General features: G+C 43.0%; 1 protein-coding gene across 2 annotated transcripts in view; it reads right to left on the reverse strand.

Annotated features, from left to right (window-relative positions):
• The window catches only part of DPP6 (dipeptidyl peptidase like 6), a 421,969-nt gene that overhangs the window by 250,863 nt on the left and 156,497 nt on the right, over nt 1-14,609 (reverse strand). Inside the window, exon 1 of one of the 2 annotated variants that reach the window (XM_050915791.1) lies at nt 11,565-11,621. The exons of the other annotated variant lie outside the window; for it this stretch is intronic. Coding sequence (XP_050771748.1) covers nt 11,565-11,621 — 57 coding nt within the window. Of the gene's footprint in view, nt 1-11,564; nt 11,622-14,609 lie in introns of those variants that run through there. 2 annotated transcript variants of the gene reach the window in all.

Consider the following 14,609-nt stretch of genomic DNA (forward strand, 5'->3'; position numbering starts at 1 on the left):
GGCTTGATGAAATCAATAGTTTTATTCTTAATTTGACCACTCACTCCAACCACCTCTTCATCATATTTCAGATACATACACTCTCCAGAATTCCTTAAAGTTCTCTGTTTGATACAGGGATACTGTGTCAACATGCAGCCCAGTATCAACGCTGAATTCCTCAACACATTTGAGCAAAAGATGCCTAGTAGCTAACAACACAGTCTCCTAATCTCCCAGAAGGGCATTGGAAAACCCACGTTGTAAACAAGGAACAAAACCAGATGAAGATATCATCTATTTACTTACTATCAGCCTTAAAGATGTTATGGGTAGTAAGGTAACATTTCTCAAGTAGATGAGTAGTAACTGAAGTCAGCTAGTCCTACCAAGATATACCTATTTGAACAAGAGAGAACTGAAAAGCCTTCAGCAAGGAAAGTCAAAACATTTCCTGATCAATATACATTTTACTAATGGACAAACCTTATGTGCTAAGTACTTTGCAGGGCTATTTCAATCAATTTCTCCTTGGATTTTGCTGTCCCATACATTCACAACTGCTCTTTGTTTTATCTGGCTGGTTTAGCTTGGATGGTTGGAATAAAACTGCTAATTATAGCATGACTTGCAACAGCAAAGTCAAGCATCAATATAATCCATGTAAAACCATGTATTATACCTTATGAGGAAAAGACCATGAGAAAGAATTCAATTTAACGCAACTGAAGCCTCCAATGATTAAGCTCACAAAGATAAATCTCAAATACTCGTTAGATTCAATGGATCAGCATTCTCAACAACGTTTGTAAATTAACTTTTACATCCAAGATATTGGGACATGAAAATTATAAAAAAGAAGGCTGTTAGTATTATTAGATTCTACTAAACTGTGAAGTGCCAGGGTTTCTTAAGTAGAAGAAACAAAGTTTAGATACAAATTTCCTGCTAAGAGGACTAGTCAATGCTTATTACACTCTAGTGCAATGGCATCTACAGAATCTGAAATTTAGGTAATTAAAAAAAAAGAAGTTTCATTATCATTCTCCACCTTGAGCAATTCCTCCTTTTTATCTAGTACCACAGAATCTCAGAATAATAAAAAGCCTGAAGTTTTTGCTTACTGTGTCCTTCAAGCTATATCATCTGCTTTGCCATAGACTGTTTTGTACAATTAAAAACCCGTGACTTCATGCCTCTTCTCTCTCTCATTTTAATATGGGCTAAGTTGCAATATGTTTTTCCTGTCCATCCTCGAGTTTACCTCTATCAGTAGTCACAAAATGCTGCATATGCATTTGAAAATAACCTGTTTGCTCCCGGCCATGAAAACAGAAAGATAAAAATGTAAGGCTGTCAGCATACTTAAGGATGGTTACAACTCAATGTACCATTCATTAATTCCTACAACCACGTTAAGATTAAGTATCAGACCCCTTTAAACCCTACACAAAAAGAGTTCAGAGGTTGGTCACAGTGTGTGATTAAGCTAAATTAAAGACCCAAAATGCGTTTCACATAATATGCCACTGTATACATTCACCCCCAGTCAATTACATGTTTATTATGGTATCTCTGACAAGCTAAATTAACAATAAATTAATGTCTAAGTTGTGATTTCACTTTTGACAATAATATACTACGACTAAGCCTTAAATATCTGCATGTAACTATTCTGCTACAGACATAAGCGAAGGTAATGGAGTCAAAAACTGCAGACTAATTGCTTCAGATGAAGGCTTATTATCTCTCCAATTTCAAGCTCAGCAGCAGTTCAGCAGTAATATAAACTACTTTAGTCAAAGCATTGTGAATCTTTACATAAAATTTACTTTTATTTTTACCTCTCTTAGTTTTTATAAACAATAAAAGCAACAGCCATTTGTTTTCAGACTGACAAAGGTAAGGATGTAAGCTGAAGGGTTAAAAAACCAACCAAACCAACCAACAGTTCAGCCTTCAGATTTGCTTGCTTTTACTATTTCACTCAAACTTTTCCTCTTCCCCTTTCTAATGGGTTTTTGCATGATCATTTCATGTGTAAGCTCAGCTTAACTCTTCTTAAGTGCTTCAGCCTGTCTCATTCTCCTTCACCATGAGACATACTCAGGGCTTGACTCCCCACTCAGCTTAGCCTTGTGTATTCACACTTGTAGGAGCGGACGCAATGAGGGCACGAGGCTTTCCCACACAGGGATGGTGTGTGCGTATGCTCACCAAAGAGCTGTAAGGGAAACACCAAGTTTGAGGCAGCAGCAGAGAGAGGATGTCTAGATGCTCCTGCTCCCTCGGTGACTCATCAGGATCCCATTGACTAACTCTCTCCATCCAAGCACATGGCAATTCTAACGAAATTAGCCTATCCTCTGCACATGATCATCTGCAATTCAGCTTTTTTAAAGTGATCGTGGAGACAGGGAAATGCCTTCCAACAGCACTTCTCCCTTGCATGGATGCAGGGAGATTGCCCTATCCTTTTGCCAGCCTCTTCCACCAAGGCCGCTGAGCCTGGAGGCACAGCCGTGATGCTGGCACTGCAGGGCTGTTTAGCAAGACAAGATCCCAAGTCCCTGTTACACCTCTGTGACCAGATGTTGTCCAGCAGACTGGGACAAATCCCACTCTGAGAAATTATGGTCCATCTGCACTTTTCACCTGCAGTTTCCACCCCAAAATAATATCTCATAATAGTAATAGCCACATCTTGCTTGCCAGTTACCATACATCATGCGTACAGCACACAGGTTGTCTCTCAAAAAAAAGCTTTACTCCAGCAGCAGTAAGGGCACAGGCAATCAGGGCACTCAGGGATGGGTAATAGAAGGGACAATGAGGGAAGCAGAGCCCTTTCCCTGGGCAAGAAGAGGACCTTAACCCTTTTATTCCTCTTGTTCTCCTGAAAATCTTCTCCCCTGGCAAAGACAGCTGCTGCTTTTTCTCCACCGCACCCTCCATGTGACAGAATAGAAGTCAGTGTCTTTAGTTAATGCATTAAGTAGTTATTTTGAAGGCAGGGTATTTCTGAAGAGACACAGGGTATCTGGGAGCTCGCAAAAATACAGCCATCTTCACTGCCTCCCTCAAGGCAGGCAGGTAAACAGTGACCAGCATGTTGCAGGATGGAGATACTGAGACAAAGCACTGCCCAAGGCCACAACATGAATGCTCAGCGAAGGCAAGAGAAGAGGCAGTGCTCTGAACTCCCTCTGTCACGCAAGGCTTGACACCTCACCTTGCACCTCATTCCTCTGTTGGTGCCACCACATCACCCACATGCTGCATGGAGAGCAGCCACTGTCCCTCACTGTGAGCCCTCAGGAAGGTTGCAAAGCCTGCTGAGATCTTCCACTGAATGCATTCCTGGGAGTGACAAGAATCATTGCTGCTCTGTACAACTTGGCTATTGTAGCAGGGACCATCACCCTAACCATAACCCTGTACAACATGGCCATAAGCTGATTTTCCTCCTTCCCCTGCCCCACCGCTCCTGCTGCCACCTCCCTGTGGGATGGGGAAGGGTGCTGCCATGTGCTCCCTGCTTCCTTATGAATCAGCTGCCTACCTGCAGCTTCTTCCTCCACAAGCATCTTTCACCACCAAATTCAATCATACTTCTCCAGACAGTTAATTGTTACTCTCTAGCCCGTTCACCTTCTCTTCTCTCATCGTCCTTGATCTGTGGCAGATTTTCACCAATGGTGGCGGGAAGTAGCCATGTCATCTCCACTTCCGTCACACTTAAGAGCGCTCTCCACAACTTTGACAACTTTCGTCAGGGCATTCTCTCTACAGGTACCAGGCTCTGGGCTTCAGCCTTGGCTCATAGCCTCATCCTGACTTTCAGAAAGATGGTCTCCATCAACCTCCTGGGCCCCAAACTTCAGCATCTGGCTTCCACTTCTGAAACGTTTTGTTTTTACCCTTGATCACACATATCCCTGGCTCATCATCCCCCCATTTACTTTTCCATTTCATCTCTGTGGCTCCTAATTACACTGCAGTATTCCTATTGAAAAAAATTGAATTACTCCTTCTCGGAAAAGGTCTCTTTGCGTTATGCAACAGAGAGCTGACAGATGCATCTCTCTCTTACCTCAAACTATAAAATTTCTTAAAGTTCCCAAAATCTTAGAATCAGATACAATCTCAAAATTCTGTGCATTATCTCTCTCTCATTTGCAAGTTTGCTTATAACTATCTGAAGTCCTGCCAGGATTTACCTTTATCTTGATCTTTTTCTGCTGAAATTCTTATTCATAGCTAAGTCTTCAGAATGAGTTTTAACTTTCAGGTTTTCTCCTATGACCCTCTCTCTACATTCTCTAAACATCAAGGAGTACATCTCTCTGACATCTCGGGTATTTGTGCAGCCTGAGTTACTACAGTATCTCAGAACTTCATATTTCATGTACTTATCCTCAGGAGACCCCCAGGTCTTTTTTTTTTTTCCCCAGCTTAAGGCAAAAATGGACTATCTCAGCAGAAGCGCAGCTGCTGACTGCCACCGAGGACCTAAGTCTAACACTCTTGCTCAAAGCCACGACGAAAGTCTGCAGCACAAGAAGCACTAAGTTCCATGCTCCAGTCAGTGAACTGTCACTCAAAGCCACCTGATAATCCCACTCAAACTTTGCTCTTCAATCAGAAATTGATACTAACTCACCTTTCCATTCTTGATCACCTTCACTGATTTCACATATCGGTCCCTCTCCAAATTTCTGTTTAACAAAGGTTTTGCAACCTTGCTCAATGTACCTCTCTTGCTTCTGCAGTTAGTTCTTCTCCAATTCTGCAGCAGCCCTTTGGAGGAGTGCACTCGGCTTTCCTGTTCTGTTGCTGCCAGCACTCTCCTTTCTCTGAATCTATTATTTCACTTACTTAAATCCCACTTACTTAAGAATCAGAGAAGGAAGGACAAAAGGACAAAAGAAAGGATGAAAGGAAAGAAGGAAAAAAGAAAGGGCAAAAGAACAAAAGACTTGAATGCAAAACATACAGAATAAACTACATAAATAATAGATATTACTGTACTCTACATCATTTAAAAAGTTCTACCTTCTCTCACATCGTCCAAAGTGACCACGATTCACCACAACTTAATGCCTGATAAAGATCACAAAGAAGCAGCATTAAAGGCATAAGAACTGAAAGCAGGTAAAACCATTGTTCACAAAATGACTGTAGCAATGCATAGCACTGCTAATGGACCACAACTGGAATGAAGCACCGGATGCTTTAAGATAAAAGTTTAAAAAAAAAAAAAATTCTAAGAAGATTTTTTTCTTGTGGAGTTCAAACACCCTCTCATGACCCCTGGATAACCGGTGAACTTCAGAGACAAATTATTCTGTCTTGATCCAACAGCAAAAGAAAGACTTAATGAGAAAGACTGCAGCACAAGGTACCTCCGCTAGGAATGGAGGGAGCAGCAGTCAACCAACACTGTCCCAAGGACAAGTGGCAGAGGACATCCCACTTGATCTGTCAAGGTATAGCCAGAGTGTAAAGCATACACAATCTTAAGAAGCATCCTATGGAAGTATACCAACCCCTAGAAACTGTGTGCTTAGAAGATCACCAACCATTATGCAGTCTTGACACATCTGAGGCCTTCCAGAAGCACTTCCATTTCAGTACTGAACACCAAAAAAGCTTTTCTACAGCCTTCTCCTTTTGAGACTCCAGTTTTACACCAAACGTGTTTCTTTCCATCTCTGTCTCCCCCTCCCCATTGCTTAGCTGCCTGCATTCCTCACGGCAAATTAACAGCTTGAAAAGACTGCTAGTTTGATGCAATTTCATGTTCTTGAATACAGTATTCTCAGGAGCACTGTTACAGAAATTTAATCTCTTGAGAAATAGATCAGATACCATTAACAGAATGAAACACAAATGTTCTCTATGACTTCCTAGAGAAAGTCTGTGTTGGGTCTACTATAAGACTTGTAATTTACAGAGTTGTTATCAAGAAAAAAAAGTAAGTATTGTCTCATATCAACAATTTTATTTTTAAAAAGTTATGCACTTAAACAACTAACACTAAACAGTTCCATTAAAACTAAAAAACGCCCTTTGTTTTCTATGCCAGTCAGTGTCAGGTTTCTCCTCTTTCCCTTCTCTTTGGCAGACACCTTCCAAAAGTGGACATTGCTCCCTGATTTCTGCACAGCTGTAATAATCAGAGCCAGAATACTGCAGCAAGTCAGCGAGAATGAGGGATTCTCACAAGGAAGGACTCACCTTCGGGATATGACAGTTTTCAACTCCAGCCAAGACCGTCGGAGCTTTGCTATCACAAGTCACTGAGATAATACGCTAAATTAGCTCATCTCCTGGGAGACTGACTCCCACTTGTTCAACAGCTCCAGGCCAAGCTCCTTTCAGCCCACTGTTGAATCTGGGTACCGCAGAGGTGTGTCACGGTGCTCTTCAAGTCCTCTGCGTGGATTTTATGCCACTGGGGTGATGCAGTGGGGAGTCTGACTGTGCCAGCTAATGGCACCGTAAATCAGGGCTTTCCTGTAACACATTCACAGCTCAGTCTGCTTCTGAACATAAAGTTACAATGTGTAATCTCGAACCTTGCTAAGAAAACATAAGAGGATTCAGTAGTGGCTCTTCGTGGTCTGGCATACACCAGGGATGGTATTGACAAATAAAAGGGCAAAGTCCCTTCCCTATTTCGACAGATAAAATTCACAACTTACAATATATGCCTGAACCTGCTGTACACTACAGTCTGTTTACAATGTGAAGGCATCCTGCACTCTTTGGAGCCAATTTGTATTGCTCACGTGATGTAAGGAGGCTTGAGCGCCACAGAGAATCAGGATTGTTGCAGTCTTTCAGGTAAAGCATGTTGAACTAACCAAGACATTCGGCACCCAGGGACGATGATTTTCTGGACAGCAGTCAGGTGAGCAGAGCAGATCTGGAATGATTTTAAGTCACACCTCACAGGAAAAAAAATGAACATTTAAGAATATCTTCAGATACAGGAACATAGCTTACATGAAGTTACATTTATTTAACTGCATCCCTCCCATCCCTACTAAAGACGTGGGGCGCATCTAGTACTTTACTTTTGTTCAACTCAGAACTGCACTACTGACCAAATCTTTCAGTTGTACTCATCTACCATGCTCTAACTCACATTTTATAGTGGCCTCAGAGCACACAAACTGGCTTCCTTTTGGATGAAGCTAAATGAGAAGATGCTGTCCAACCACTAATGGACATTCACACCAGTCTGGAACTAGCTTGAAACAACCCCCTGTCCAAATTGTGTATTTGGGACCTCAATACCATCGCTCTCACCCTCATGGGGTGGGTCCACACTATTTCCCAATGTAAGCACACCCATATTTTCTAGTTTAATCTACTCTGGGAATGAAGTAACAGCATAGGACTCAGCTCACAATGGCTGAGGATATTCATGACCTTGAAGGAAGACAGCAGGGCACACAGGGATTGACACCCCTTGCTACAGGAATCCCAGAATTACCTGAATTATAACTATGTAGGGGAAAAGCCTGCATAACGCACCTAAAGTGCACCCTTTTTTTATTTGGATAAATTTACTCAGAGGGGCGCACATTTCAGCATAGTATATTAGATACTCCAACTGTACTCACTCTTCAAGATACTACAGGCTATTTCTGTGAAGTACAGAGTGGCAGGGGAACATTAGGGGCATGAAATATTAATCTTTCCATCATTTTATTCCTGAGTCTGGCCTAGGTTTTCCAAGTTAAATGTGTTCTCTCTCCACTTGAAGACACCTATTATTTGGAATTCCATCTGTTCTGTAAAATTCAAAATTGATTACCTTAATGACAGCTAATAGGCAGAACTGTTCTATTGATCTGACTCCACTCCTCCATGGAGCCCACTTCAATAAAAGGCAGCCCTCAAGCTATTTTGCCTCCTTACTTAATTTTTGGTCTTTTACATGGAGCTGCATGCAAACAATCATTAGCAACCTTGTCTAGGACGTGCACATTTCAGAGCAGGATCTTCCTCCCTCCCTCCCTCTAAGTCCATGACAGTTCTTTTCTATACAGCAAAAGAAATAGGAACAATCATTTATTCTGAGTGTTCAAGTACCCAATTAACCAATCAATCCTTTAAATATGTTTTATAAAAAGGTGTTCTTTGAGAATCTGTGATCCTGTTATCCTTGATATGCTGACTCATTTTTTAAAACACTTAAAAGTCTCATTTTAGCGTTATGCCTATTACCACATTTTCATAAAAAACCAGGCTCCTTATTTTTATGTATGACTGTAGAGCTATTTGCATTCCCAAAGGCCATTAAAAGTAACAAGAACTGGGCTAAACTAAGATAACAAATTTACAGGCTTATGTTAAAACACAAAGATCTTCAGACAGTGTAAATTACTAAAGCATATAGATCCAGTACTTGACCTGTTGTTGCTATTTTCTTCTCCTTTTTTAATGGAAAAGTGGTTTTAATGGTATATTCACATATCCAGCTAACAATCCCCAAGACAGAGAACAAGATTCACTAGTCCTCTTGAGCCAGATCCCAAGGCTATTAGTGTCTGCAGGCTTTTCTACGGACTTCTGAGCATTGGGTCTAGCAGAAAGCCAACTGTAATCATTGTACACTGCACGGTATCCAACTCCAGCCATTTGAGCAAGAAACCATAGCTGTGTTAAAAGCACCTAAGCGTAGAGAGGCAACCACATTCAACTTACATCTTGATCAAGCAATCACAACTTGACAGTAAGAGACAGTATTACATATCACTTACAGAATGTTTTCTGTACATGATGCCCAAAAGACTTAAAGTTCAGACTCATGAAACAGATAAGCAAGGAGATAAATGATTAAAATTCTGAATAGTTTAACTGGCATGGAGGTGAGCAACACTGCTTATCAGAAAGAAACTGTATAGAAACATTTTTAATTAACAAAGGGAAGAAAGGGATGCTTATTGCCTGGCTTCAAGCAGGTAAGGCAGTGCATTGCTTATCTCCGCATCCCAATCATATTCTAATTATTATAATTTTCGTAAATCTCAAGACAGAACATGCCTTCATTTGCATATAGACGCATGGGTCTGAATTAGATTTTTAAATTTATGCCTGCAAAGCTTCTGCAGATGTTTTCAAACTTTCCCCACCCTGTTCCTGCAGTGTCTTTTCGTGCCCAGCTTCTGTTTGGGTTAGCATGGTAGGACACAGCATAGACTTAAGCCAACTGTGTCACTTGCCTGCCTCTGGATCCAGGGAATGTCACAGCAAGGAATACACAAAAGGGACGGTCACAATCTCTTACGACAGCAGCAGCTGCTTCTGAAAAAGACTCAGTCCTCTACAGACAGACTTGCACTTTGCCTTCAATATTCTCCCAGCTACAATTTTCAGTTTCTTGATCAGTTTTAAGCAAGATAAAAATCTCAGCAATTCTTGATATGCACAAGCCTGGAAATAGAATTTCAGCTGGAAATAGAATTTGGATAGAGCCTTTTTTCAGTTATGAACTCTTTTAAATAAAAAAAGAGTTTAGATCTGCTTTTGGTGTTGGAAGATAAAAGTGCACTCAAATCAATGGACACAGATTGGATTCGACCCCCCACTGTCAAGTCATTTTTCTAATAATGTATTGTGAAAATAAAAAAATAATAATTATGGGAGTGAGCAAAGTTGCTCACAGACTCAAACATTAATATTCATCAATATCATTGATATTTATATATGCCTGATATTTCTATTTCATGCTCACACTAGGGCAGAGCTGAGAGAGCATGTACTTTCAGAATATTTAAGCGTACCGTATGGGTATAATTGCAACTCAATCAGTTATAGAATGTCGTCAATCAAGACTCTGCAGAATACTAAAAACCTATTCTGGGCATTTTATACTTCATATGGGAAGAGCGAAGTAGCAAAGACATGGCATGCCAGTAGCAAAATGGCATTAGGCAGGTAACACTACTTGAAACAAAACCACCGCTCCTTTATAAAAGGCACCTGACCTACACTTCTTGACTTACAAAACCTGACACTTCTACACAGCTTTAAGAAGGAGGAGGGGACAGCCCCACAGCTCTCTTTGTTCAGAAAGGCACTTATACACCCCTACCTCCCAGAAACACAGCTAGACTAATTTTAATCTGCAGCAAACAGTGAAAAAAAAATACATATTCCAAAAGCAATGGACAGAGAAGCAGAGAAGCCTGACAGATATAAGGTTAGATGAAGGCACAGTTTCTTCACCCTCAGTATCAAAGTTGTTTTCTTCTTGTTTTCACTGAACCACTGAGACTGTTTTGGCCATTAGTAAAATGTCACCCTGAAAATGCAGATTATATGATGCTACTTGTGGTGCCTAGTGTCTTCCCATGCTTTTCCTTTCCCCAATTCCCTAAAATAAAGCACCAAGAAAAAAAAAGAAAAACAACGTGCGAGGCGCTCAGCCTATCAAGCCAGGAAGAACTATTTTAAGAATTAATTTGTGCCCTGAGAGATCTGTTTAAATTATCCTCCTGTGCTGTCCTAACCGAAGATTAAAGTGGTGAACTTCCAATGTCTTAAGGAGACGATGAAAATTGAAGAACTGGAGCGTACGGGCTCCTCTGCGGTCCCCCCAGGCACAGGGCCGAGCGTGGGGAGGGGAAGCTGGTGCCGAGGAGGATGGAGCTGCTGATCTGCCGGTGTGCCAGGAGCCCACGAACCTTTGCCATCCTCAGCTGGAGCTCAGAGATCACAACCAGACTTTCCCTTATGCCACCACTTTTTAACTATGCCTATCCTTTACAGCTGAGGATACGTCCCCTTTTTCTGCCACCCGCTGCTTTTTTGACAGGGAAAGTTTTGACTTCATTCTGTCCTAGTAAGTGCAGTCAGATAGGAATACCCTCCAAAAAACAGGCATGACAGAGAAAATTAAGTCTTTAACTTTCTGCCTCTACAGAAACACATAAAGCACCTACCAAGAGAAATAAATGAATCAAGTTCAGATATGGTGTAAGCACTGCAATTTTCCCCAAAGTCAATGGGAGTTGTACCTACTTACAGCTGCTTTTTGCCCCCCCCTCATCACTGCTTGCACACGCACAGCCTGAGCACACGCTGTACTCGGAAGTGTCCCTCCAAGAAAATGTCAGACAAAAAAAAAAAAATCCCTGAAAGTGCATGACAAAGTAAGAAGCTGAAACCCACTTTTGCAATTTTATACCCATCTGCAGAGGGGCTGTGAAAAAGCCTTACCCTTTCCTCCAGCGAGAAGGGGCCTCTGTCCCAACATCCTGCCCCCCCCCCCATGCACGTAAGGAACAAGTTACAGAACAAACCTCTCCAGCCTTCAGCAAGAGGTACAGGCTGTTAAAAATAGCACAATTTCAGCTTCCCCCCCCCCCAGCCTACACACACACCGAGAAAGCAGACCTTGAACCCAGCTACACAGTACTTTCCTCCTGCCACTGACTGGTGACTCAGTTGACAATTTTAGGAATGCACGCCAAGAAGATAAAAAAAAAAAAAATAATCATACAAGAAACACAGAGCTATACAATGCAAATCTGTATTTGTTTGAAATTGAGGAAAATAAGCATTACCTGTTCTTGTTGTTGGGCTTGTTTCCCTGATGCATTTTGCTCCTTGGCTGTAGTCATGCTCACCTATTTGTGCCCACTGCAGTGGCAAACAGGATTTTACAGTGTGTGTGTGTGTGTGTAAGCTTGTCTGTGTGTGTTCAGACATACACGCACACACACACACAAAGACTAAAGGGATAAGGATGAGTAACTAGTCCATCACTTAATCACCAGCTGAGAAATTTCCCACCCCCACAAAAAGAAATAAATAAAAATGCAATGTAAAAAAGCACTAGTCTAGCTGTCTTCCCCCTTGAGCCTCTAAAATAAAAGCAGAAGCAGGAGCAGAGAGAAGGATGCTGTGGGGGCTTCTTCAATTAGCAACAGCCTCTGCAATCGTCACAGAAACAATGATAACTGCTTGGCAACCAGCAACTGGCAGCTCGGAGCCGAGAGGCAGCGATGTGGTCCTCGCTCCCCACCTCCACGGCGGCAGCCCGCGCGTTGCGCATGCACCGGCCGCCTCGTAGCACAATGTGCTGCTCGCTGGCGATGTGCAGAGCCGGAGCTCGGCAGTCATCTCCCCTCCCGCAGCTGGGGAAAAGGGGCCGCAGGCACCCGGCACTCCGGAATTAAATCCCGCATTCCCTGCAATGCCAGCGAAGGGAGACCCGTGGATGTGGAGTTTCTGGCAGACGCGCTCTCGTCTTCTCCCAACTTGCCAAGGTTTCAATGACCTGGCAGTCCCCGGCTACGAAGGAAAGCTGTGCCAAGGGCAGCCTCTGCCCCGCTGCCAGGGCAATTTTGGAGGATGCAGTGTGCGCTCCCAGGGAAGCAAGTTCCCACCGATGGGACGCAGAGAGCACCAGTGCTCCCCGGGGAGCTGCTTGCCTCACTGCCAAAGGGTGGCACGTTCACCAGGGTAAAACATGCCCCCAGCCTCCCCCAGCCCTCTCCATGTCCCTGATGTGACGGGGGCCACTTTGCATTTCTGATACCGTGGCTGCCTCCTGCACACTTGCAGCTGCCATGTAGGTCACACTGCAGGGTGACCCCAGCGTGCGCTGCCTGCTCCGCTCCACGCTGCCTTAGCTCGCTCCCTGCAGACTCCCTGCCATAACGGAGATCTCTCCAACACGTCAGAGCTGTCAAACAAGCCTTCTTAGCCCGCTCGCCCACCTTGCACGGTGTGACATGGGGTGTGCCCGAGCATGAGGCATAAAGCAAGTACCACTCTCCAGTAACACTCAGGGGACCCTAAAGAGTTGGACAAAACTTAGAGCAGCATGAAGGTTGTTCAATATTTGCACGGGACTGATGGAAGCCCTAGCTCACCTCAACATCAGGCGACATGAAACTGCCATGTTGCTGCTTTTCCCCTCCTCACCTCCTTCCCAGCGCACCCAACGTACTGGGCTGGATTGAGCCCAGAGCTCACCTCTGTGCTGTACCGCTGTATAAAGCTAAATGTTTTCTCACTCACGTGATACTGGGATCTCTGCTGAGTCTGCAGATAACCAGCTAAGGAAAGGGACCATCCGAGTATTTATCTGATGAGGAAATTATTATGCCCCATTTGATCCTCAATTTTACAGCACAGGTTTATTATACAAGGTCACATTCACCAGGAACACAACTCCGCTAGAAGCAACAGCTCCTCACACCTGGGGTGGATTTGATCCTTGGTTCAGGGACAGATCAACGGCAGGCCAAGTTTTCCTAGAGATTATCTACTAGCCACCACTCAGACCTCCTAAGCTTTTCCTCATTTTCACCATTACATATCACATCAGTTCATAGAAATTACTACATAGAAGATCTGCAACATGGAACTGTGCTGGTAGGAAACTGGACAACCTTGCCTGGTCCCAGGCGCCAGGATCCAGGCAACAGCTCATTAAAAAAAAGTGAATAGCATCTCTCTAACAAGAAGCAATAATTTACATTTAAATCTAACAGCCTGTGTCAACCTCTTGCTGGGTTATACTATGACATAGTCCTAGCTTACATTGCAATTTCATCTCTTTAGTCCCAATAGTTTTATTCCCAATATTTTGTTTATGTTTATAGTGAGGTTATTCTTGCTCACACATTTTTCCCCAGCCATCAGAACAGAATTGCTTTCAAGGTCTTATATAAGAAGTGGATCAGTTTGAATTTTCCAATTGGCTTGGTCTATTTTTCTACCTGTTGTGGGTAGTAATGAAGGCTTGCTTTACTCCACACTTTCGCTATTTTTCTTTCAAGAGGAATTCAAACAAAACAAAACTGTATTTTGGGGTTTTTTTACTTCCTTGCAGTATATCCTGGAAATTTCTGCAAAATAGATCCCTTTCAAAACATAGACCATTCACTGTGTCCCTCACCCCTCACTACTTACACTGGCAATCACTGAACTTGACTTCACTGTTATTGAAAATAATCATATTTGTACCTGTCTATTTACCCTTGCATGCCCTCCCCATGTGTATTCAATTCTTTCACAGTTAACTATTTTAAGACACAGTTTTCACTAGTTTTCTGGAAATTGCCACTCTTCCTTACAATAAAGATTTTTTCCACTAAGCCTGTTGTTGGACACATAAGAAGTTAATTGTGCTAATTAGTCCAGCAGTTAGCTATGCAAATGCATATGGCTTAGCCTCATTACGTAGGTGCATTATGATGCTGACTGTTTTCGCTGCACCTCCCAATGTTTTGGCACAGCTACCCCCGTGTTATTGAAATGCCTTGATCTCTCTGCCTGGCAGTACCTCTCTGTCACCCCTGACCTGTGCGGGAGGTTTCATCCCCTCAGATGGCCACAAGCTGCTGCTCACTGCCCGGAGGATGTGGAAGCAGGGGACAGTCACGTCCTCCAGCTCTCTGCCACCATCCTTCCTTGATCAAAGTGGTTCAGAGATTGCCAAACACCTCCTGGGGAGACGCTAGAGGAGGAAGCAGTGGCCATTGCCATTCAGAAATGCTCATTGCTGACAGGCACAGAATAATCTGCTCACACATTCGCAGGGCTGAGGCCATCCATCCTGACCTCTGGCCTATGTTAGGGTACCAACTTTATTGCTT

The sequence above is a fragment of the Gymnogyps californianus genome, chromosome 2 (genome assembly GCF_018139145.2).
Source record: "Gymnogyps californianus isolate 813 chromosome 2, ASM1813914v2, whole genome shotgun sequence".
NCBI classification, from domain to species: Eukaryota; Metazoa; Chordata; class Aves; order Accipitriformes; family Cathartidae; genus Gymnogyps; species Gymnogyps californianus.